The 23281-nt window shown below is 46.0% G+C and overlaps 1 protein-coding gene across 2 annotated transcripts in view; it reads left to right on the forward strand.

Annotated features, from left to right (window-relative positions):
- INTS6 (integrator complex subunit 6) overlaps positions 1 to 23281 on the forward strand; it is a 242077-nt gene that overhangs the window by 103789 nt on the left and 115007 nt on the right. For both annotated transcript variants that reach the window (XM_030200446.1, XM_030200447.1), the window contains 2 exons: positions 16081 to 16264; positions 19418 to 19543. In XM_030200446.1, the coding sequence (XP_030056306.1) occupies positions 16081 to 16264; positions 19418 to 19543 (310 nt within the window). The remainder of the gene's footprint in view (positions 1 to 16080; positions 16265 to 19417; positions 19544 to 23281) is intronic.

Consider the following 23281-nt stretch of genomic DNA (forward strand, 5'->3'; position numbering starts at 1 on the left):
TGAGGAGTTGGAGAAAATTGTGAAGGGCCTGGGTGAGGCTAAACCCCAGCGCTTGCCCGAAGATAGGCCTCGGCCTTCCTCTAAGGCTGCGGCGGTCCACTCCTCTTACCTCGCTTCCGTGAAGCTCGAAGGTATCGCCCGGGGCGTTCTGCTGGGTTCACTTCTCGTGTCCGTTTTCAGCAGAGGAACTCATTTCGCTCGGACAAACGTTCCACTGGCTCAAGGCCTGGAGTTCAGGGGCGACCCTCTCAATGATGGTGCGCCGGCCCTCTCCTCGAGTTCTGTCATCGGAGGACGTCTTTCCCTCTTTGCCGAGGAGTGGGCCAACATTTCCTCAGATCAGTGGGTCTTGGACCTGATCAGAGACGGTTACAGAATAGAATTTGACGCCCCTGTAAGAGACGTGTTTGTGGAGTCCCGATGCGGTTCTGCCGCCAAACGGGCGGCGGTAGAGGAGACTTTACAAGGTCTGATTCAGATAGGGGCCGTGTCCCCGGTACCTCCCGCCGCACACGGCTGCGGCCGCTACTCCATCTACTTTGTGGTGCCGCGAAAAGGAGGGTCTTTTCGCCCTATTCTGGACTTAAAAGAATTAAACAAGTCCCTGAGAGTGCGGCATTTTCACATGGAAACCCTGTGCTCCTTCATTGCCGCGGTACAGCCAGGAGAGTTTCTCACGTCTCTGGACCTGAAAGAAGCTTACTTGCACATTCCAATTTGGCCCCCGCACCAGACGTTTTTGAGGTTTGCGGTGATGGGAAAGCATTTCCAGTTCCGGGCTTTGCCTTTTGGCCTCGCCACAGCTCCCCGCACCTTTTTGAAGGTTATGGTGGTAGTAGCTGCCTTTCTAAGGCGAGAGGGTATTCGGGTTCACCCGTACCTGGATGACTGGCTCATTCGAGCAAACTCTGCTGCAGAGAGTCAGCATGTAACAGCCAGAGTGGTCTCAGTACTTCAATCTCTGGGCTGGGTCGTCAATTTGGCCAAAAGTCACCTGACCCCCTCACAGTCTCTAGAATATTTGGGGGCCAGGTTCGACACAGCCTCGGGGTATGTGTACCTACCCGAGCAAAGGCGGTGCAAGCTTCAGAATTAGGTCCGTCTGCTCCTGAGGATGCCCCGCCTGCGAGCTTGGGACATTGTCCAGCTGCTTGGATCGATGACGGCCACCATGGAACTGGTGCCCTTGGTGAGAGCGCACCCGAGACCTCTACAGTATGCTGTACTCCAAAGATGGTCTCCAGTATCTCAGGATTACCAATGCAGACTCTCTTGGCTCCCTGCGGCCCGACTCAGCATGGAGTGGTGGCTCTCAGACAGCATGCTGCGGCGAGGAATGCCGCTGGCGCTCCCCGATTGGTGCCTAGTGGTGACAGATGCCAGTCTGAAAGGCTGGGTCCCACATTGCAAGGGGAAGCATGCCCAGGGTCTATGGACACCCGAGGAGTCGGAGTGGTCCATCAACCGCCTGGAGTTGAAAGCGGTGTTTCAGGCGCTTCTGGCCTTTCAAGTGACCCTGGAAGGATTGGCTGTCAGAGTGATGTCGGACAACACGACAGCAGTGGCCTACATAAATCGACAAGGCGGCACTCAGTGCAGAGCTCTAGCCGCGCAGGCCGAACAAATTTGCCACTGGGCCGAGCTGCATCTACAGTTTCTGTCAGAGTTCACATTGCAGGTCAGAGCAACGTGCAAGTCGATTATCTAAGCAGGAATCAGATCGATCCAGCGGAGTGGGAACTTGCAGACGAAGTGTTCCTGCAGATATGTGCCAAGTGGGCAAGCCCGTGATGGATCTAATGGCGACAAGCACCAATGCCAAATTCCCGTGCTTCTTCAGCAGACGGAGAGATCCTCGCTCGGCGGGGTTGGATGCCTTGGCTCAACCCTGGCCTCTGGGCCTACTGTATGTGTTCCCTCCGTGGCCCTTGATAGGGCGAGTGCTCCTGCGGATTCGGCTGCATCCAGGAGAAGTGGTTCTCGTCGCCCCGGATTGGCCCAGGAGGCCTTGGTATGCGGACCTCCGACAGATGCTCGTAGAAGATCCCCTTCGGTTACCTCTTGTTCCCAACCTGTTGTCACAGGGTCCGGTGACCATGGAGGACGCCAGCCGATTTGGTCTTATGGCCAATTGAGAGGGCGCAATTGAGAGGCAGAGGCTATTCCAATAAAGTAATTAGCACTCTCCTGCAAGCCCGCAAGCGTTCCACTTCCGTGGCTTATGCCAGGATTTAGCGCCAGTTTGAAGTCTGGTGTGCTTCCAGAGAGATCACACCCCTGCGGGCTCCTGTCTCACCGATTCTGGACTTTTTGCAGGATGGTGTACAAAAAGGCTTGGCCTATAATTCCCTGCGGGTGCAAGTTGCAGCGTTGGCCTCCCTGCGTGGCAAGGTTGAAGGCGTGTCTTTAGCTGCTCATCCGGATGTGGCACGGTTTCTTAGAGGGGTGCTTCGGCTCCGTCCTCCCGTGTGTGCACCTTGTCCAGCTTGGAACCTGGGGCTAGTGCTGAAGGCCCTTTAGGGTGCTCCCTTTGAACCGCTTCGGCGTGCTTCAGAGAAAGATTTGACACTGAAGGCCGTCTTGTTAGTGGCCATTACTTCGGCGAGGCGGGTGTCAGAGCTCCAGGCGCTGTCCTGTAGAGACCCTTTTCTGCAGTTTTCAGAGTTCGGGGTCACAGTTCGGACCGTGCCTTCCTTCTTGCCTAAGGTGGTTTCAGCGTTTCACCTAAACCAACCTATTTTCTTGCCCTCCTTTGTCGAGGAGGAGTTTCCAGAATCTTTTGGGCAATTGCACCTGTTGAACGTGCGTAGGACTCTGCTGCAGTATCTGCGAGTTACTAACACTTTCAGGACCTCTGATCATCTGTTTGTTTTGCTATCAGGTCCTCGCAGAGGGTCTCCAGCGTCTAAAGCCACTATTGCCCCCTGGCTTAAAGAATCTATCTTTTCAGCTTATTTGCTTGCCGGCCGGCCTCCGCCTGATGCCTTTAAGGCGAATTCCACTAGAGGAATTTCCTCTTCTTGGGCTGAAACTGGAGCACTCTCTCTTCAAGAGATTTGTAGTGCAGCAACATGGGCTTCTAAGCTCTCTTTTGCCCGACATTACAGGCTGGATGTGGCTGCCAGGAGGGACGCACATTTTGGAGCGCAAGTGCTGGCGCGTGGTGTGGCTTGTTCCCACCCTATCTAGGGATTGCTTTGATACATCCCATCTGTAATGGCTGCATCTGCTTGATGACAAGGAAGGGAAAATTAGGTTCTTACCGTGATAATTTTCTTTCCTTTAGTCATAGCAGATGCAGCCATGATCCCTCCCTGTCTGATGCTATCTGCTGTAAATCTATTTCAGGTTCTGTTCGTGTTTCCTGGAGATTCCGTCCTTGGGAGAAAGTCGGAAAACAGTCTTCAGGATTCTTGTTCAATTAAAGGAGGATGACTTAATTCCCTCCAGTTTCATGTTTTGGAGGATGAGTTTATTCCCTCCGGGAGGATGTTTCATTCCCTCCATTCTGAGTTAATGCCCTTTGTTGTAGGGCCATCGTTCACTGTGAGGAAAGCTCATGTTATTCCCATTGCGGTTTGCCATACTGCTTTGGAAGCTTCAAATACTGAAGAGAGCAGTGTTGCCATATAAAAAAAAAATTCCCACCCAAAACAGCCCAAAAACCGCACTCACCCCTCCCCCGCCGTCATCGCCCCGCCCAATACGTCACTTCGCCCCGCCCAATACGTCACCAAACCCCGCCTCCGTCGCCATTAGCCCACCCCCCACCGGCCAAAAAACCGCCCAAAAGCCGCACAGAAAAAAAAACAAGCCCAAAAAAAACGCAACCCGCCGCGGGCAAAAGTTTCCTGCGGCGAGTTGCGGAAAACCGCCCAATTGGGTGGGAAAACCGCCCATCTGGCAACCCTGGAAGAGAGGCAGTGGAGCAAGCTGGTATGAGGCACTGAAAAAAGTGTGCTCTCTATCTCTCTCTGCTGGTTAATGGACACAACCCATCTGTAATGGCTGCATCTGCTATGACTAAAGGAAAGAAAATTATCACGGTAAGAACCTAATTTTCCCTTTTATTAGTAGACCATGCTACCTCTTAGTATTTCATAGTCAAATAAGATGTTGTTGTTATCTTTCCAGACACCACCCAAAAGGACTTCTTACTTTTATAGTTGGTGATTTTAATAGCTATGTTTACAGTGAAACTTCCGCTTTAAGATTTGCCATCATTTTGATTCTGAATATTTAGGGTTTTATTGTTTAAGCTTTTTTTCCCCAGAGACACAGAGGGATATATTTTGTATAGGGCGCCAGGAAAATGCGCACTAAGTGGCTATTCTATAATAGAAAATACAAGCATACTTCTGGTTATAGAATAGCGACTAAGTCTGCATTTATGTGCACCCATTTAGGCACCCTAGCTCAAAGGCTATTGTAAATGCAGGCGCTTAAATGTGTCAAATGCATGCGTAAATGCAGGTATTCTGTAACCTACATTGCCATATTCTGGGTACGCCCCTGGCCAGCCTATGCTCGTCATATATCTGCACCCACTTTGAAGATGGGCGCATAAATTCAAGGGTGCACAGGTTATAAAATAGTGACTAAGAGCAGTTGTGGGTACAACTGCAAATTGGTGCCAATTAACTTCAGTTATAGCCAATTAGCCAATTATTAATTTGTGGGTGCATACTGATAGTGTTCGTAAGTTGTCTTTAGTGCCAGGTAAGACTATATATGTTGCTCTAAGGTGTTGCTATGGAAGCAATTCTTTGCATTTTACAGGGTGAGCACATTATGGACTGAAGGGCAAGGAAGGTTAGAGTGTCTCAACAGAAGTCAGATTAAGCAGAACAAATTCTGAGAGTTCCGAATAAAGAACGTCTGAGATTCTCCTCATGTGGTGATTTGGGGTTTCAAGAATTAAATTGTTCCTTTTCTCTGAGGACAAGCTGGCCTTCATATTCTCACATCTGGGTGATGTCATCTGATGGAGCCCAGTGTGGACACTGACTAACTAGTAAGTTAGAAAGTTCTAGCAGCGCCCCACTTCGCATGCACTGGTATCTTCCTGCTGGATGCGACAGCGCGGGTCCTCCAGTCTTCTTTTTTCCACGGAGCTGAGAGGACACATTTGCTGGCGCTGGGAGAAGGCACTCCCCCTCCTCAGAAGAGGTGCTGGTACACAAGTCACTGAGCTGCCAACAGTTCGGCACTGTCATCTACTCAGAATTCCTCTGCTCCAGCTCCCATGCTTTTGCCGGTGCCGCTTTCAATGAGCAGTTCTGCAGCATGCTCTAGGACTAGCTGGCGCAGTTGCTGCAGGGGGCTCCCGCTTTGGCATCAAGAGTGCTTGTGCCACTGCTGGAACAGCGCCTTGCCCTCTCCAAGGCTCCATTGATACCGGTGCCCAGATCTTCGACACCTGTGCTTTGCTGGGTGTTGACTTGATATTCGTGCAGGCAGTATCACCTTTGACATTGCAGGAGGAAGCTTTCCCCAGAGTCTGAGAGTAGGGCTGCCCCTTGAAGCTCCTCAGAGCTGGACGTTGTTCACCAGAGCGAGGTCGGCATAGACTAATTCACACGTTCCTGAGTATGATGAAGAATATGATTGGGACCACTCATAGGAGTCAGATGAGGATCCACATTACTTCTTGGAGTAGGAGTCATATGGCATTTCATCTGGTCTCTCTCTCCTCCTCAAGAGAGAAATCTCCACCAGAGGAGCTCTTTCACCAGTTTTGTGAGGGAGATGGCAGTGGCCATCCCATTTAAGTTGGAGATGGAGGAGGAGCCTAGAGCAGAAATGTCTGTTCTGGGCTATATGTTGTCTCATAAGGAAGGGGGTCACAGTACCATTGCACCCTATCCTTAAGGACACACTATTGAAGAACTGGGAGTCTTCGATCACAGTGCATATTGCACCTAAGAAAGTGGATACACAGTATTGTATCCAGAAGGCTTCTGGATTCTAGAAGGCACAGTTGCCTCACAATTACGTAATATCGTATCCAGAAGGCTCCCGGATTCAAGAAGGCACAGTTGCCTCACAATTCCATGGCGGTCAGATCCGCTCTCAAACGGGCCAAGAGTTCTCTGTCTCGTGCCTTGGCACCCCGGGTTGGGAGGCTCGAACTTTGGATTTGTTTGGGAGGAAGACTTTTCAGGCCTTGATGCTTGTTGCCCACATCCAGTCCTACCAGCTCTACACGAGCCTTTACTTGTAGTCTCTGGTAAACAGTACACTGACTCTTGCAGACACTCTCCCATCGGAGCAGGTCACAAAACTTCACTAGCTGGCCAACAAGTAGATGGAGTGTAGGCATTATCTTGCCAGGGGTGCCTATGATACTTTTGATGTTGCATCCAGACTCTCTGGAATGGGTGTGGGGATGCGCAGACTCTCATGGCTTCTTGTCTCTGACCTGGAACCAGCGGCTCAAGAGAGGTTGCTGACCATGCTGTGCTGAGGGGACAACCTGTTTGGAGAGAAAGTGGAGGAGGTTGCTGACCTCCCAAAAAAAGCATAGAAATGCTATCCACACTTTCTCTTGGTATACTGCATCTTCAACCGGGTCTAGGCGGTGTACCTACTGCTTTTAGGTGTAGGTACTGCCTTGCCAGCCCCGTCCTCAAAAGTCCCAGCCAGCTCCCAAGTCAAAGAAGGGTACAGGCTTTTGACTGACTCAAAAGAGCATAGCCGCTGAAAAAGTATTCGTCCCAGATGACTACCTAGTCAGAGGGAGGCTCATTTTTTCCAACACAAATGACCTCTTGTAACCTCCGACTGGTGGGTTCTTCATATAGTCTATCTTGGGTACACACTGAATTGGCATCAGAGACCTCCAAATTGCCCACCAAGAGCGTTGGTCATCAGCTCTCAACACAAGCAGGTACTTGAAGAGGAACTGTCCGCCCTGCTACAGGCCTGAGCAGTTGAACCTCTACCACCGGGGGAAGAGAAAGGATTCTATACCTTGTGATTAAAAACAAAACAGTGGGATACTGGCCCATCATAGACCAGGGATCTGAACATATTCCTAGTTAAAGAAAAGTTCAGGATGCTTTCATTAGGCAGCCTTCTTCCTCTAGTTCAGGTGTTAGAGCTACTGGGGTTTGTCATCAATTACTCCAAGTCCCACCTACAACCATTTCATCGATTTGGAGTACATAGGAACCCTGCTAGATATATAGCGCAGGCTCAGGCCTTCCTTCCTCAAGTGAGAGCGGATACCTTGGTAATGCCTCGTAGGTCTGCAGCAGCCAGCAGGTTTCAGCTCGGCAAATTTTGAGATTGATGGGCCACATGACCTCCAGTGTCCATGTCGCTCCTCTGGCACAGCTCCTCTTGAGAGCAGCCCAGTGGACCTTAGCTTCCCAGTGGTCTTGGGCAAAAGGGAGCCTAACCGATGTTGTCTGCATGCCACCAGGTCTTGCACACACCCTTCTCTGGTGGACAGTTTGGTCCAGTTTGACCCTGGAATTTCCATTCCAAATTCCACCACCTTGGAAGATGTTGATAATGGATGCATCCAACCTGGATTGGGGAGCTCATGTGGGTGGGCATCACACTAAAATCTGGCGGTCTGCTCAGGAGGTTCAAGCTCAGGGCTATTTGGAACGCTCCAAAGGCTTTCAGAGATCGGCTCCAGAACCAAATTGTACTCATTCAAACAGACAACCAGGTTGCTATGTATTACACCAATAAGCAGGGGGCACCGGATCACGCACTCTGTCAGGAGGCTGTCCGGGTTCGCCATCACAGCATGTACCTATGAGCCACTTATCTGGCGGACAAAAACAGCCTGGCTGACAGACTGAGCAGGGTTATGCAACCACATGAGTGATCTCTCAGCATGACTGTTGTCCACAAAATCTTCCGAGCTTGGGGCATCCCCTCGGTGGATCTCTTTGCCCCTCAAATCAATCACAAAGCCCCTCAGTTCTGTTCCAGGCTTCAGGCCCACGACAGACTCGTGTTCAATGCCTTCCTTATTCATTGGGGAAGAGGTCTGTTGTATGTGTATCCTTCCATACCTCTTTTGGGGAAGACTTTGCTGAAACTCAAGCAAGACTGAAGAACCACAATTCTGATCGTGCCGTACTGGCCTTTGGCAGATCTGGTTCCCTCTATTGGAGTTATCCTCCGACGAACTGGCGAGATTGGAGTATTTTCTGACTCTTATAAATCAGAATGAGGGATCTCTTCTATATCCCAGGTTTCAATATTTGGCTCTCTCAGCCTGGATGTTGAGAGCAAAGAATTTGCTTCCTTGGGTCTTTTGGAAGGTGTCTCTCGGGTCTTGCTGGCTTCCAGGAAAGATTCCACTAAAAGATGTTATTCTTTCAAATGGAGGAGGTTTGCCAACTGGTGTGAGAGCAAGACCCTAGATCCCCTTGCTTGCCTTACACAGTCCCTGCTTGAATACCTTCTACACTTATCTGAGTTTGGTCTTAAGACCAACTCTGTAAGGGTTCACCTTGGTGCACTTAGTGCTTATCATTTAGGAGGTAAGGCCGTCTCTGGACGGCCTCTAGGTGTTCGTTTCATGAACGAACACCTTTGTCAAAGCCCCCTGTCAAACCTTCACCACTGTCGTTCTCACCCAGCTGATGAAAGCTCCTTTTGAGCCACTAGTCCCTGCCATCTGTAGTACTTGACCTGGAAGGTGGCTTTTACTTCAGCTTATAGAGTCAGTGAGCTTCAGGCCTTAGTGCTGGATGCACCTGATACTAAGTTCCATCACAACAGATTAGTCCTCCTCATGCACCCTAAGTTCCTTTCCGAAAGTGGTGTCGGAGTTCCATCTGAGCTAGTTGATTGTCGCTAACATTTTTTCCCCGACCTCATACCCATCCTGGCGAGAGTGCCTTGCACACCTTGGATTACAAGAGATCATTGGCCTATTACATGTAGTGGACAAGGCCCCACAGGCAGTCCACCCAGCTTTTTATTTCTTTTGATCCCAACAGGATGGGGGGTCACCATTGGGAAATGTACCATCTCTAACTGGCTGGCAGATTGTATTTCCTTCACTTATGCCCAGGCTGGGTTGACCCTAGAGGGACATGTCACAGCTCATAATGTCAGAGCCATAGCTGTGTCGGTAGCTCACTTGCGGTCAGCCTCCATTGAAGAAATTTGCAAGGCTGCGACGTGGCCTTCTGTCAACACATTCACATCTCATTACTGCATGGAGCAGGATGCCCGACATGACAGTCGGTTCAGGCAGATAGAATCTGTTTTGGGGTCTAGAATCCATCTCCACCCTCTTAGGCCCATTTTATTCTGTTCCAGGCTGCACTCTCACTCAGTTTGTATATAGTTTCAGGTTAATCTGATTTATGTCCTCTCTGTTGTGAAGCCCAATTCACCAGTGTTCATTGTTTCTACATCTCCACCCCTGAAATCTCAACCTTAATCCAGGACAAAATCTGTGCCTGCTTGTCTAACATTGCTGCCTGGATGTCTCAACGCCATCTCAAATTAAACATGGCTAAAACTGAAGTTCTCATTTTCCCCCCTAAACCCTCCCCCCCTCTTCCCCCATTCTCTATCTCTGTTAATGGCTCTCATATCCTCCCTGTCTCCTCGGCTCATAACCTTGGAGTCATCTTCGACTCCTCTCTCTACTTCTCTGCTCATATTCAACAAATCGCCAAAACCTGTCGCTTTTTTATCTTCAACATTAGCAAAATTCGCCCCTTCCTTTCTGAACATGCCACCAAAACCCTTATTCACACCCTTGTTACTTCTCGCTTGGGCTTTTGCAATTTACTTCTCACTGGTCTTCCGCTCAATCATCTTTCTCTTCTCCAATCTGTCCAGAATTCTGCAGCTTGACTTATTTTCCACCAGAATCGTTATGCCCACACTAGCCCACTCCTCAAGTCACTTCACTGGCTCCCTGTCCGCTTCCGTATATAGTTCAAACTCCTCTTACTGACCTTTAAATGCATCCACTCTATGACCCCTCACTACCTCTCCTCTTTCATCTCTCCCTACGTTCCTCCCCGTGAACTCCGCTCTCTGAACAATTCTTCTTCCCCTCATTTCCTTTCCTCCTTTCCTGAAGTTACTATTGAGGAAACTACACTTCTCCTTTCTTCCTCAAAATGTACCACCTGTTCCTCTGATCCCATTCCCACCCACCTTCTTAATGCCATCTCTCCTACTCTTATTCCTTTTATCTGTCACATTCTCAACCTCTCACTTTCCACTGCGACTGTCCCTGCTGCCTTTAAACATGCTGTGGTCACACCTCTCCTTAAGAAGCCTTCACTTGACCCTACTTGTCCCTCTAATTACCGACCCATCTCCCTCCTATCTTTTCTCTCCAAATTACTTGAGCGTGCTGTTCACCGCCGCTGCCTTGATTTTCTCTCCTCACATGCTATTCTTGACCCATTACAATCTGGTTTTCGCCCTCTCCACTCAACCGAAACTGCGCTTACTAAAGTCTCCAATGACCTATTACTGGCTAAATCCAGAGGTCAATATTCCATCCTCATTCTTCTTGATCTTTCCGCTGCTTTTGACACTGTCGATCACAGCATACTTCTCGATACCCTGTCCTCACTTGGATTCCAGGGCTCTGTCCTTTCCTGGTTCTCTTCCTACCTTTCCCTCCGCACCTTTAGTGTTCACTCTGGTGGATCCTCTTCTACTTCTATCCCTCTGCCTGTCGGCGTACCTCAGGGTTCTGTTCTTGGTCCCCTCCTCTTTTCTATCTACACTTCTTCCCTTGGTTCATTAATCTCATCCCATGGCTTTTCCTACCATCTCTATGCTGATGACTCCCAAATCTACCTTTCTACCCCTGATATCTCACCTTGCATCCAAACCAAAGTTTCAGCGTGCTTGTCTGACATTGCTGCCTGGATGTCTCAACGCCACCTGAAATTAAATATGACCAAAACCGAGCTTCTCATTTTCCCCCCCAAACCCACCTCCCCGCTCCCCCCGTTTTCTATTTCTGTTGATGGCTCTCTCATTCTCCCTGTCTCCTCAGCTCGAAACCTTGGGGTCATCTTTGACTCTTCTCTCTCCTTCTCTGCTCATATCCAGCAGACCGCCAAGACCTGTCGTTTCTTTCTTTACAACATCCGTAAAATCCGCCCCTTTCTTTCCGAGCACTCTACCAAAACCCTCATCCACACCCTTGTCACCTCTCGTTTAGACTACTGCAATCTGCTTCTTGCTGGCCTCCCACATAGTCACCTCTCCCCTCTCCAGTCGGTTCAAAACTCTGCTGCCCGTCTCATCTTCCGCCAGGGTCGCTTTACTCATACTACCCCTCTCCTCAAGACCCTTCACTGGCTCCCTATCCGTTTTCGCATCCTGTTCAAACTTCTTCTACTAACCTATAAATGTATTCACTCTGCTGCTCCCCAGTATCTCTCCACACTCGTCCTTCCCTACACCCCTTCCCGTGCACTCCGCTCCATGGATAAATCCTTCTTATCTGTTCCCTTCTCCACTACTGCCAACTCCAGACTTCGCGCCTTCTGTCTCGCTGCACCCTACGCCTGGAATAAACTTCCTGAGCCCCTACGTCTTGCCCCATCCTTGGCCACCTTTAAATCTAGACTGAAAGCCCACCTCTTTAACATTGCTTTTGACTCGTAACCACTTGTAACCACTCGCCTCCACCTACCCTCCTCTCTTCCTTCCCGTTCACATTAATTGATTTGATTTGCTTACTTTATTTATTTTTTGTCTATTAGATTGTAAGCTCTTTGAGCAGGGACTGTCTTTCTTCTATGTTTGTGCAGCGCTGCATATGCCTTGTAGCGCTATAGAAATGCTAAATAATAGTAGTAGTAGTCGTCCCCCTTCTCCTCCACCATTAACTCCAGACTTCGTTCCTTTTATCTTGCAGCACCTTATGCCTGGAACAGTCTTCCGGAACCCATACGTCTAGCTCCATTTCTACCTGTTTTTAAATCCATGCTGAAAACTCACCTTTTCACTACTGCCTTTGGCTCCTAACTGCTACTTATTTGCTCTCCTCCTCCCCTGTTCCTCTTTACCCTGTAATTCCCTTGCCCGTAATGTCTTGTCTGTCTGTTTTACCTAGATTGTAAGCTCTTTGAGCAGGGACTGTCTATGTCAAATGTTCAGCGCTGCGTGCGTCTGGTAGCACAATATAAATGCTAGTAGTTTTTGGTGAGCCTGGATGCTAGTGATTCCCCACTTGTGAAAATAAATAGACCTGCTTTCCTCGGAGAAAGCGAAGATGCTTACTTGTGGCAGGTATTCACAGAGGGCAGCAGGCCTTGTATTCTCACAATCCCTCCCACCTCCCCTTGAAGTTGTCTCCTTTCTTATTTTTACTTTTTTGCTGTAGTATATAACTGAGATTGCGGGAAGGCACTCACACATGCACGGTGGGGTGTGTCTCGCACTCCACAAAGCTCTACTTATGCTGGTCATAAGTCCCGGACCAAGCAACACAGGTTGGTGCCACCCACTTGTGAGAATATGGTAAAAAGTGCCCTGATTTCTCCCCCTCCCCACACACACATTGCCACCAACATAGTGGATCCTGTTTTATAAATCTGATGTAATTGTACTGGAGCATAATACCACTTGTATAGAATTTTATAGCTATTTTCAATCATATTGCTCAGTTCCTAAGAAGAAATTGAAAAACCTTTTCCAGTGCGGGTATTCATACGTACTATCCATATCTTTTTCCAAAGAGGCTGTGTAGTATAGAATAGGTATTGTCACTCCAGTAAAGCTTTATATTGTCTGGAGATTTTGCGTCTACTACTTCCACTCTTTAATGCTTGCTCTAATATAGTCTGTTAGGCAAAGTTCCTTGCTAGCCTTAAGTGTAATAAGATCCTTTATTTGCTAATGAGATACTTTCATTATCAGACCATATTCATCTATTAACTCATCAAGAAACAGTGTCTTACTATCATTCCAAGTCTGATCCAATGAGAGAAGTGCCCATTTTTTATAGGTTGCTTCTTTCTTGCCTGGTATAAATCTTAGGGCATACATTATTGCTGTTGATTGAAAGCATTGCCTATCCGGGAAGAGAGCAAGACACAAGGCCAGCCAAGTGCGCAAAAGTGTCTGCATGAAGAAATTCCAATTTATTTACATAGTATAGCAAGCCTTGTTTGGGTAACCAAGGCAGAATCTGTTTGAGGTTTAGAATCCAACTCCACCCCCCCCCCCCCCCCCCCCCAGAACCATTTTTGTTCTGTTCTAGGCTGCACTCTCAATTGTTTATGGTTTCAGGTCAATCTATGTTATGTCCTCACCATTGCGAGGCCCAATTGACCAATGTTCATTGTTTTGAGTGAGCCTGGTTGCTAGGGATACCCCACGTGTGAGAACAAGCAGCCTGCTTGTCCTCGGAGAAAGCGAAGATACTTACCTGTAGCAGGTATTCTCCGAGGACAGCAGGCTGATTGTTCTCACAAACCTGCCCACCTCCCCTTTGGAGTTATTTGCTTCTTTTTATGCTTTTTGATTTAACTGAGGGAAAGCGTTCTTGTTAGTTTTTTTATATTCGATTCCTGGGCCGACGCGGACGTCGACCCACATGTGAGAACAATCAGCCTCCTGTCCTCGGAGAATACCTGCTACAGGTAAGTATCATCGCTTTACCACAGCTACCATTACAGTTACTAGACCATCCGGATCTCATCACCCATGACCAAAGGACTACGCTACACCCTAGCCTTGGGGACTCTGGCCTTATCAGCATGGATGCTGAAAGTGAAAGGCTGACACTGGCCCCATGCCACATGTCCCCAGAAGTCACTGATTACTTGCTAGCGGCCAAGTTACTTTCCACTAAAATATCATATTCCCTCAAGTGGAATCCAGACCTGGTGTACCTCAGCACAGAATAACCCCTTCTCGTGCCCCATGCCAGCTGCCCTTCAGTACCTACTCAGCTTATTTGCCGCCGGTCTCAGGACAGCCTCCATCAGAGTAGACTTGAGCAACATATCTACCTTCTGTGACACTGGACAGCAGGCCGCTTTCTTGCCACCATTTGGTGGCCAGATTTATGAAGAGGCTTGCAACATCCAGCCTCCAGTCTAACATCCACCTCCAGTGTGGGACCTGTACTTCATCCTCCACTGTCTCATAATCAACCCCTTCAAACTGGTGGAGACTACACACACCAAGTTCTTCACCTGGAAGACGATCTTCCTCATTGCCATCACATCAGCCAGGCACATCAGTGAACTCCAGGCCCTCGTGACCTAGTCATCGTATACACAGCTCTGCCACGACCATGCACTGTTCAGAACCTACCTGAGATTCCTGCCCAAGGTGGTCTCCCCCTTCCATATCTTATTGTACTCCTGTCCTTTTATGTGAGACCCCACGCCAACCAAACTGATCAGCTGCTACAAGCCCTGGACTATACTCGCGCTTTGCGTCTCTATCTCTGGTGCATGCAACCCTGGCAGAAGGCGCGTCAGTTCTTCATCTCCTTCGACTCTAATAGACCAGGCACCCCAGTGGGCAGGCGCACTCTTTCCTCCTGGATCTCACCGCCTTTTATGAGAAGAGGGCCTCACCTTTGCAAACAAAACCACAGCGCACCAGCTATGAGCCATGGCCACCACACTGGCCAATCTCCACACTACCACAGTAGAGGACATCTGCAGAGCAGTGATTTGGTCCTCGGTACACACCTTCACTAGAAAACACAGCCTGGACTGCCCCTTTCTGACAACACGAGTTTGGCTTAACGGTCCTACGGGCAGCTACAACAAACAGGATACCAGCCTTTCCCCCCAGGGCCAGACAGGAATTGACTAGACTTTGAACTTGTGAAGGACCACCTGACTAATGGTTCAGCCAAAGTTCAGGCTTGAAGTTTATAACAAAATGCTGTTTACAGAATGGCAATATCTTGGTCATGTTCCAACCAGCCTGGTATTGCTTTTTTTTACCATGTGTTGTGGTTCTCCTCTTGCCACTATTACTCTTATTGTAGCGTTGATGCTTTTTCATTATGGCTGATACTGGTTTCTTATTGCCATGTTGATAATAGCCATGTTGTAGTAAATTTTTCGTTGCCATGTTGGCAGTGTGGCAAATGTTCTCATTTGTCATGTTGGTAATGTTTTCTTGCCATCTCAGTGCTGGGTCCACTGTATGGACCTCAAAGTTTCTAAAATCTACAGCTTGACAACTCCTTGGATCTTTATAAAGTTCCTGTAAGACTTACAACTTGATGCCTTATGTGCCCCGCAGCCTCATCCTACCTCAGCACAGTAGCTGAAGAAGGGGCTCCTAGTGCCAGCTTTCTCATTATCTGGCCCCTTCTCACTCCTCAGCTGGAGAGTCATCAGTGTGTGGCTGACTCATCCTGCTTGTCCTTGGAGAAAGTGAGGTTACTTACCTGTAACGGGTTCTCCGTGGACAGCAGGATAAATCAGCTACACAGACATTCTCTCCCTCCCCTACGGATGAGCCCATGGGACTAAGCTGGGGACACCTGAAGCAGGGAAAGGATCATCTAGAATATATAGAGGGCTAGAGACGCATGCTCAGAGGGAGCTATTCCAAAGTTTCCCTCTGAGCTCTGGGAGAGTAATCTCGCTTGGGGCTTATTGGATGATAACCAGTGTGTGGCTGACTTATCCTGCTGTCTACAGAGAACCCCTTTTACAGGTAAGTATCCTCACTTTCCCTGCATTCTGTTGGACTAAATACATTTCTTGATAAGGTTTCAGGAGCTACCTTCTTTCTGACGTAAAAAACAAAATAAGCAGTTGAGTGCTATTTTCTCATATCGTTGAAGTTTACCAAATGAAGTCCTCGGCAAAGAAAAGGTGGGGAAAATATATTTAGAAGTGTAATGATTTGAATTACAAAATCAACATCATATAAAGCTTAGTTGAGGATAAACAAAAGATGAACAAACACTAATTTATTTTGTTTTTATCAATTTTTAATTTGAAACTGTAGTGGGAAGTCATTTTAGTACAATGCAAATGTTACTGTTACTAATTGAGCTCAGTTTGAGTTCTGCTGTATAAGTGCTTTCTAAACAAGAGCAATAAGAAGAAACATTTGTTTTTTGTTTTTTTTAAGCTCCATTTGCCTCTCAATTCTCCTTTACCTGGAAGTGAATTGACGAAGGAGCCATTTCGCTGGGATCAGAGGCTGTTTGCTTTGGTTTTGCGTTTGCCTGGTGCAACTGCTGCAGAGCAGGAGCTGGTAGTAGGTGTACCGGTTGATGACTCTGCCATTACGCCAATGTGTGAAGTCACAGGAGGTAAGTTCATTGTGACATGCAGTACTTCAGCAGTTGTAAAAGAACTCTTTAAAGAAAATGGCAAATGAAAACCGTTTGACTCAGAAACTTGCTCCCTTTTACTCTGGGGGCCCTGGCTCTGACCCAGGCCTTTTCCTTCCATGTGTCAGAAGCACATATTACTCTCTACATGTGTGCCCCCACTTCCAAGTGGAATATGATATGTTGACAGAGATGCTATGGCAGATTAAGCAGCAGGATATTTCAAGACCTGTATGTTCTCCTGTCTTGGTGCTGCCTGAATAAGCTGCCTTTAGTTAAAATACTAAGCAGGAGGAAAAGTGGACAGAAAGAGAGTGGGAGAGACTGTCAGGAGATTTGGGGGTGGGGGCAGAGATGCATTTGTAGAGACAGCAAAAACTGAGAGAGGGGGGTGGAGGGAATAGAACAAGGGCTGTAGGAGAGACGCAATGAGTGAGGTAACACAAGCTGTATGAAAGCGAGGATCATCCCCCCGCCCTGTTTGTTCTGTTTATCTTGCAAGTGGATGATTTGCTTTTTTGACACTTGCTCCAAAATATTGCAGAACTTCATTCTGTACTTGGTTAAACAGCCTGGTCTGTAATAGGGTTGAGCACTGGTGCATTTTCCTAGTTTCATGTGCGCAGAGATCTGGATGCTGTATTCGGCCTAGAAAAATCTTGATGTTTTTTTGGTTATGGTACCCTCTGTTGGACCAGAACAAAACGTTTCCTGCCCCAAGGACACTAAAGAACCATGGCTGGTAGTGGCAAGGGTTAATGTGTATGGGATCATTCTTTCTATAGACATGCTAGCCACTCAGTAATTGTAATTACTGAGTGGCTTAGTGACATCCTTGGATCAATCTTCCCGGGCTCAGCAATGGTCCTGCCAGGCCTAATGAAGGGTATTGCAACCACCTGAAATAAGAGATGGATGTCCAGATTTAAATAAGTTGTCTGACACTTTCTCTTGACATTACTAAAATGTTCTGAGTGGTCATCCCTCTATAGACCTGCTAGCGTATAGAGCAGGGGTTCTCAACCCAATCCTCGGGCACACCTAGCCAGTCAGGTTTTCAGGATATGCACAAGGCCTATGCGTAAGAGATTTGAATTCACTGCCTCCACTGTATGCAAATCTATTTCTTGCATATTCATTGTGGATATCCTGAAAACCTGATTGGCTAGGTGTGTCCCAAGGACTGGATTTGAAAACCCCTGCTCTTTAGGCTAGCAGGTCTATAGGTTCCATGTTTGTTTATTTTGTTGTTTAATTTCTTATATACTGCCTGCAAATTTGAAAGATATTGAAGGGTGGGCACAGTAGGTATTTTTCTGTCTCTGTAGGGCTTACAATCGAAGTTTATACCTGAGGCAATGAAAGGTTAAAATCACAAGGAGTTGCAGTGGGATTTGAACTGGCTTCCCCTAGTTCTGAGCCCACTGCTTTAATCATTTGAGGTTTCTTGCCTCATGGCACACCCTTATGGAGGCTTCCCAGCTCCCCAGAAGCAACTGCATATAGTATTCCTCTGAACATCTATTCATTCATTTAGTGCCTTTACCAAACTTCTCCTTTTTCATTGCACAAAGTCTGTGTGTGAAATCTTTTTTGTTCTGTTGCTCATGCTCAGTTTATAATGGAAGGGATCCTATTGGGGATGAAGTTTGCCTATTCATATTTCTGTTGGGTTTTTTTTTAGTTATCCTAGTATGTTTGTCCATCACTCACAGTTGATGTGGGGATCCTTGCAGGTCTGAGATTGTTAATTGAAATTATAACTGAAAGACAAGTGGATTCTTACAGTTAAACTTTTTGTAATAGGTTTGACGTCTTGTGGCAGTTTCTTTGCTTTGGTACAAATATGCTTGGTTGTGAGGCTGCTTTAAACCGTGGGAGTTCCAGGTGTCTTGTGTGCACCTCATTACATCACTATTTGGATTGTTTCAATACCTGTAAAGGTATGAAAACTGCAATACCTTGAAGGCCAAATACCTTAGTGCCACCAAAGCTTAGGGACCTTTTATTAGCTTAGCAACCGTAATATAGGCATTCAAGAGCAGAATATAATACTCTTGGCCTTTGTAAGTTCTTCCAGCTGAAGGTTGTACTGTGGTTTGTTGGCATATGTGCTCTTCCACAAAACCTGTCTAGCCTACAAGAGCACAGCGTTATGAAGAATGTGGGTATACAAATGATCATGAATTGACAGGAGCTATTTATGCATTACCACTTGTGCATATACATTATATTTTCAGCAGCTAAATTTTGGTACTGAACAAATAACCTTTCTCCACCCCAAACAAGGGCCCCTTTTAAATGTATAGCTTGGCAGTTTTGTGAATCAACCAATTAAAGTGAGGCTGTGGATATCAGGAGATAGTGGTGTCATTTTATGGTGCAGTGGAGTGAGGGCGGGGGAATGCGAGAATTAGTTGGAGGACCCAAGAAGTGGAAGCAGTGGTGTAAGGTGGGGGGGAGGTAGATGACAGAATAAGTGATAACCGCAGGATGAGGTGAAGGAGGGAAGGAAGGCCCAAAGAGTGAATGTGGGAGAGGGAGTGAAAGAGTAGCTGGGGAAGGGCCAGAAGAATGGTGACAGAGTAGTGCTGTGGGGAGACCCAAAGTTGCTGTGTCTGCAGGGAGTTACCAGTGTGACTAGATAATATAAATATTAAAGGAGATTAAACTGAATACTGTTCGAAAGCAGTGGAATGGAATCTGGCATTAGTGTACCAATGTGAATTGCTGCTGAATCAGAGTGAGCCTGAGAACAGTGAAACATACTGACTCAGAGTATTTGGGGATTTTGAGTTATCAGTAATAGCTTTCTTTGTCGTGTATTTCCTGAGACCCAGTATGACCAAAGACTGACAGTGAGACCCTAGTATAACAGGGACACAGACCTCTGGATGAGTTACACTAGCCTTAGTAAGTTCATTGTGATTTCACTGAAAGAGATGGATTTTGGGGTACCTTCCTAGTGCTGGCAGTGAAAAGACATCAAAATAGCTGTGATCATACTTACTCTGTCTACCAGAAAGAAAAAAACTACCGTATTTGTAACTTTTGCTGAGTTAAGGAGCACAATGTTGTAAAACTTAAAAAAAAAAAAAAAAAAATCTGCAAACATCTGCTTTTCCATCATAGGTCGTTCATACTGTGTGTACTCTCAGAGAATGCTCAACCAGTGTCTGGAATCACTTGTACAAAAAGTACAAAGTGGAGTGGTCATACACTTTGAGAAATTTGGATCAGATCCTCCTGATGCTGAAGGTAATAGAATTTTCTAGTACTGAATTTTAGTTATGATTATTGGCAAAAAAATTACACTATGTGCTGATACATAAAGGATGTTCTCTCATAATTGCATTCATTTTAAAGAAAAAATGTGCAAGATGCCACGTGAGAACCTCCTTCTTAAGTATTTAAGAGTTTGCTTCTGGTCCTGGGGTACCAAATGAGAAAAGACTGATATGGACTTTTGGCTATCACAGGGATAGCCAAAAGAACATTATAAAATTTTTCCTGCACTAAACTGAATGCTCCAGCTCATGTCCATATCTTGGATCAGTTTTTGAATGTTGCTGGATTCAGAGCACATTTAATACCTTGAGCTATTTTGGAATCTGTTTAGTCACTAAACTAGATTAGCTGCCTGGCTTAAAAGAAAATACTTGGTTTTGGAATCCCTTCAGTATTGTCTGCTCTCCTAAGCACAACTGGTTATCTTGATCTTTAGTTGTCAGGATTCCAATGTGCATTTCCCAGTGCTTTTGAATACTCAACATTTCAACAAAGATAACTAAGAATGTACCCTGAAAGAGTTCCGCAATACGGTCTTCTACAAAATAATGCTGATTTATCATCTGTGTTGAATTATATCCAAAAAGTAAGTCCTCCTAAGTTAATCTACTAACTAAGGTGCCCTTTTACTAAGCTGCAGTAAGCACTATTGGGCGCTTACTGCAACTTAAAATACCTTACCAGAGGACACAAAGGAACATAGAAAAACAAAGGAAGATAACGACCATATGGCCTATCGAGTCTGCCTATCTATGCCATCTACTCTCCCTTTCATTCCCTTAGAGATCCTATGTACTTGTCCTAAGATTTCTTTTGAAATTAGATACTCTGTTTCCACTACACCCATTGGGAGGCCATTCCATGAATTTGCCACCTTTTCCATGACAAAGTATTTCCTTAGGTTACTTCTGAGTCTATCCCTTTTCACCTTCATCCTATGCCCTCTCATTTGAGAGTATCCTTTCAATTGAAATAGACTTGGCTGCTGTGCATCAATGCCATATAGGTACTTAAATGTCTCTATCATATCTCCCCTCTCTCGCCTTTCTTCCAAAGTATACATATTGAGATCTTTAAGTCTGTCCCCATGCGCTTATGACAGACTACTAACTATTTTAGTAGCCGCCCTCTGGACTGACTCCATCCTGTTTATATCTTTTTGAAGATATGATCTCCAGAATTGTAACACAATACTGTAAATAGTCTTGCCAGAGTCCTTATACATTGGTATCATTACCTCATTTTTTCTGATAGCCATTTCTCTCCCCATATATGCAAGCATCCTTCTAGCTTTCGCCGGTGACTTTTCTACCTTTTCATCCACCTTAAGATCATTCCATATGATCACACCCAAGTTCTCCTCCTCTTTCGTACACAAAAGTTCTTTACCCCTAAACTGTACTGTTCCCTTGGTTTTTTGCAGCCCAAATGCACATATATATATATATCATTAAATCCTAGCTGCCAAATTCTGGAACATGATATCCACACCATCAGGAGTGTCTCCTCTCTTGCAGATTTTGGTATCATCCACAGAGTCAAACCTTACCAGATAGTCCTTCAGCAATATTGCTTACAAAAATGTTAAAAAGAACCGGCCCAAGAACTGAACCTTGCAGCATACCACTAGTAACATCCTTTTTCCTCAGAGTGAGCTCCATTTACCACTACCTTCTGTCGCCTTCCACTCAACCAGTTCCCTAACCCAGTTAGTCACTTTAGGGCACTTACTGAGGGAACTCAGTTTATTTATTACTCATCTATGCAGAACCGTGTCAAAGGCTTTGCTAAAATCTAAATACATCACATATAGCGCTCTCTCTTGATCCAGCTCCCTGGTCACCCAGTCAAAGAAATTAATCAGATTTGTCTGACAAGATCTGCCTGTAATGAAACTGTTTCCTTGGGTCCTGTAATCCATTGGATTCCAAATCTTTAGTACAGTACATTCTCGATTATCCATAATCTGACCATCTGGCATATCCGACAGACCCCCCCAGTGACGACATTGCATTGTCATTAAGAAGTGCACAGGTTCTCTTCTCGTTTTCTGGCTTCACACGCTGCTTTTAGTGTTAATACTGTATTTTAAATAGATACCCTATGCCTGTTCTTTATGTATAAATATGTATAAAGTATGTGTTCAGTGTGTTTTTTAAGGGATTACCATTGTTTCCTGTGTTATCTAACTTTTTACTTATTTGACAATGACTCGGTCCCGTTTACATTGGACAATCAAGACAATATAACACGAACAAATTCACCACCATTAACACACCAAAACTGAATCTTCCAATTTTGGACACCCTAAAAATTATTGGAGTTACCATTGATAGACACCTAACACTTGAAAACCACGTGAAAAACACAACCAAGAAGATGTTCCACTCAATGTGGAAATTAAAAAGAGTAAGACCTTTCTTCCCAAGGACTGTCTTCCGTAACCTGGTACAATCAATGGTACTCAGTCATCTAGACTACTGCAACGCACTCTACGCTGGCTGCAAAGAGCAAATAATCAAGAAACTTCAGACAGCCCAGAACACTGCAGCTAGACTCATATTCGGTAAAACAAAATATGAAAGTGCAAAACCCCTAAGAGAAAAGCTACACTGGCTCCCACTTAAAGAACACATCACGTTCAAAATATGTACCCTAGCCCCTGCCTACATGTCAGACCTGATAGACTTACCACCCAGGAATGCTAAAAAATCATCCCGCACATTCCTCAACCTTCACTTCCCTAACTGTAAAGGTCTAAAATACAAACTAATGCATGCGTCAACCTTTTCCTACCTGAGTACACAATTCTGGAACGCGCTGCCGCTCAACTTAAAAACGATCTATGAACAAACTACTAAAGACCCATCTGTTTAACAAGGCATACCACAAAGATCAACAAATGTGAACTCCTCTACATATATCCAGTATTGTCTTATTATATCTGCTTGTTTTACTAATATCATACTTTTTCATTATCATGTTACCCAAGATCCTTCCATAATACGAATTGTTTATCTTATTATATATTTCCACTATTCATGATGTATTGTAAGCCACATTGAGCCTGCAAAGAGGTGGGAAAATGGGGGATACAAATGCAATAAATAAATACTGTATTCTCTGTTTTAAAAGTGTTTTCGTTAATTTCCTTACCACAGAAGCCAGACTTATCGACCTGTAGTTCTCATCCTCTTCCGCTTTTGTGGAGAAGAGACCACATCTGCCCTTCTCCAGTCCTCTGGGACCACTCCTGATCTAGAGAATCATTGAAAAGGTCAACCAATGGAGCCGCCAGGACTTCCCCAAGTTTTTCAGTACCCTCGGATGTATGGCATCTAACATCATCACTTTGTCCACCTTTAGTTTAGCCAGCTTCTGACAAACACAGTCCTCTGAAAATCTTTGGGGAATGCCATTCCTCCATCCCTATTTGTGTTAATCTTCTGCAGTCCTGCTTCTGTCCCTTCAGCTGTGAACAGAATTGTTAAACAGTTCCTCTTTGCCTTTATCAGCTTCTACTTATTCCTCTCCTTCACGTTTGAGTCTCAAGGCCGGTTTTGCATTTCCTCCTATCACTAACATAGCTTTAAAAAAAAAAAAAAAAAGTCCCCCCCCCCCCCACCCATTTTACCATATTGGCTACTTTTTCTTCCATTTGCATCGTTCCTTTCCTTTTCTGAGTACTCTACCACCTTCTCTTAATTT

Source organism: Microcaecilia unicolor, chromosome 4 (genome assembly GCF_901765095.1).
Source record: "Microcaecilia unicolor chromosome 4, aMicUni1.1, whole genome shotgun sequence".
NCBI lineage: Eukaryota > Metazoa > Chordata > Amphibia > Gymnophiona > Siphonopidae > Microcaecilia > Microcaecilia unicolor.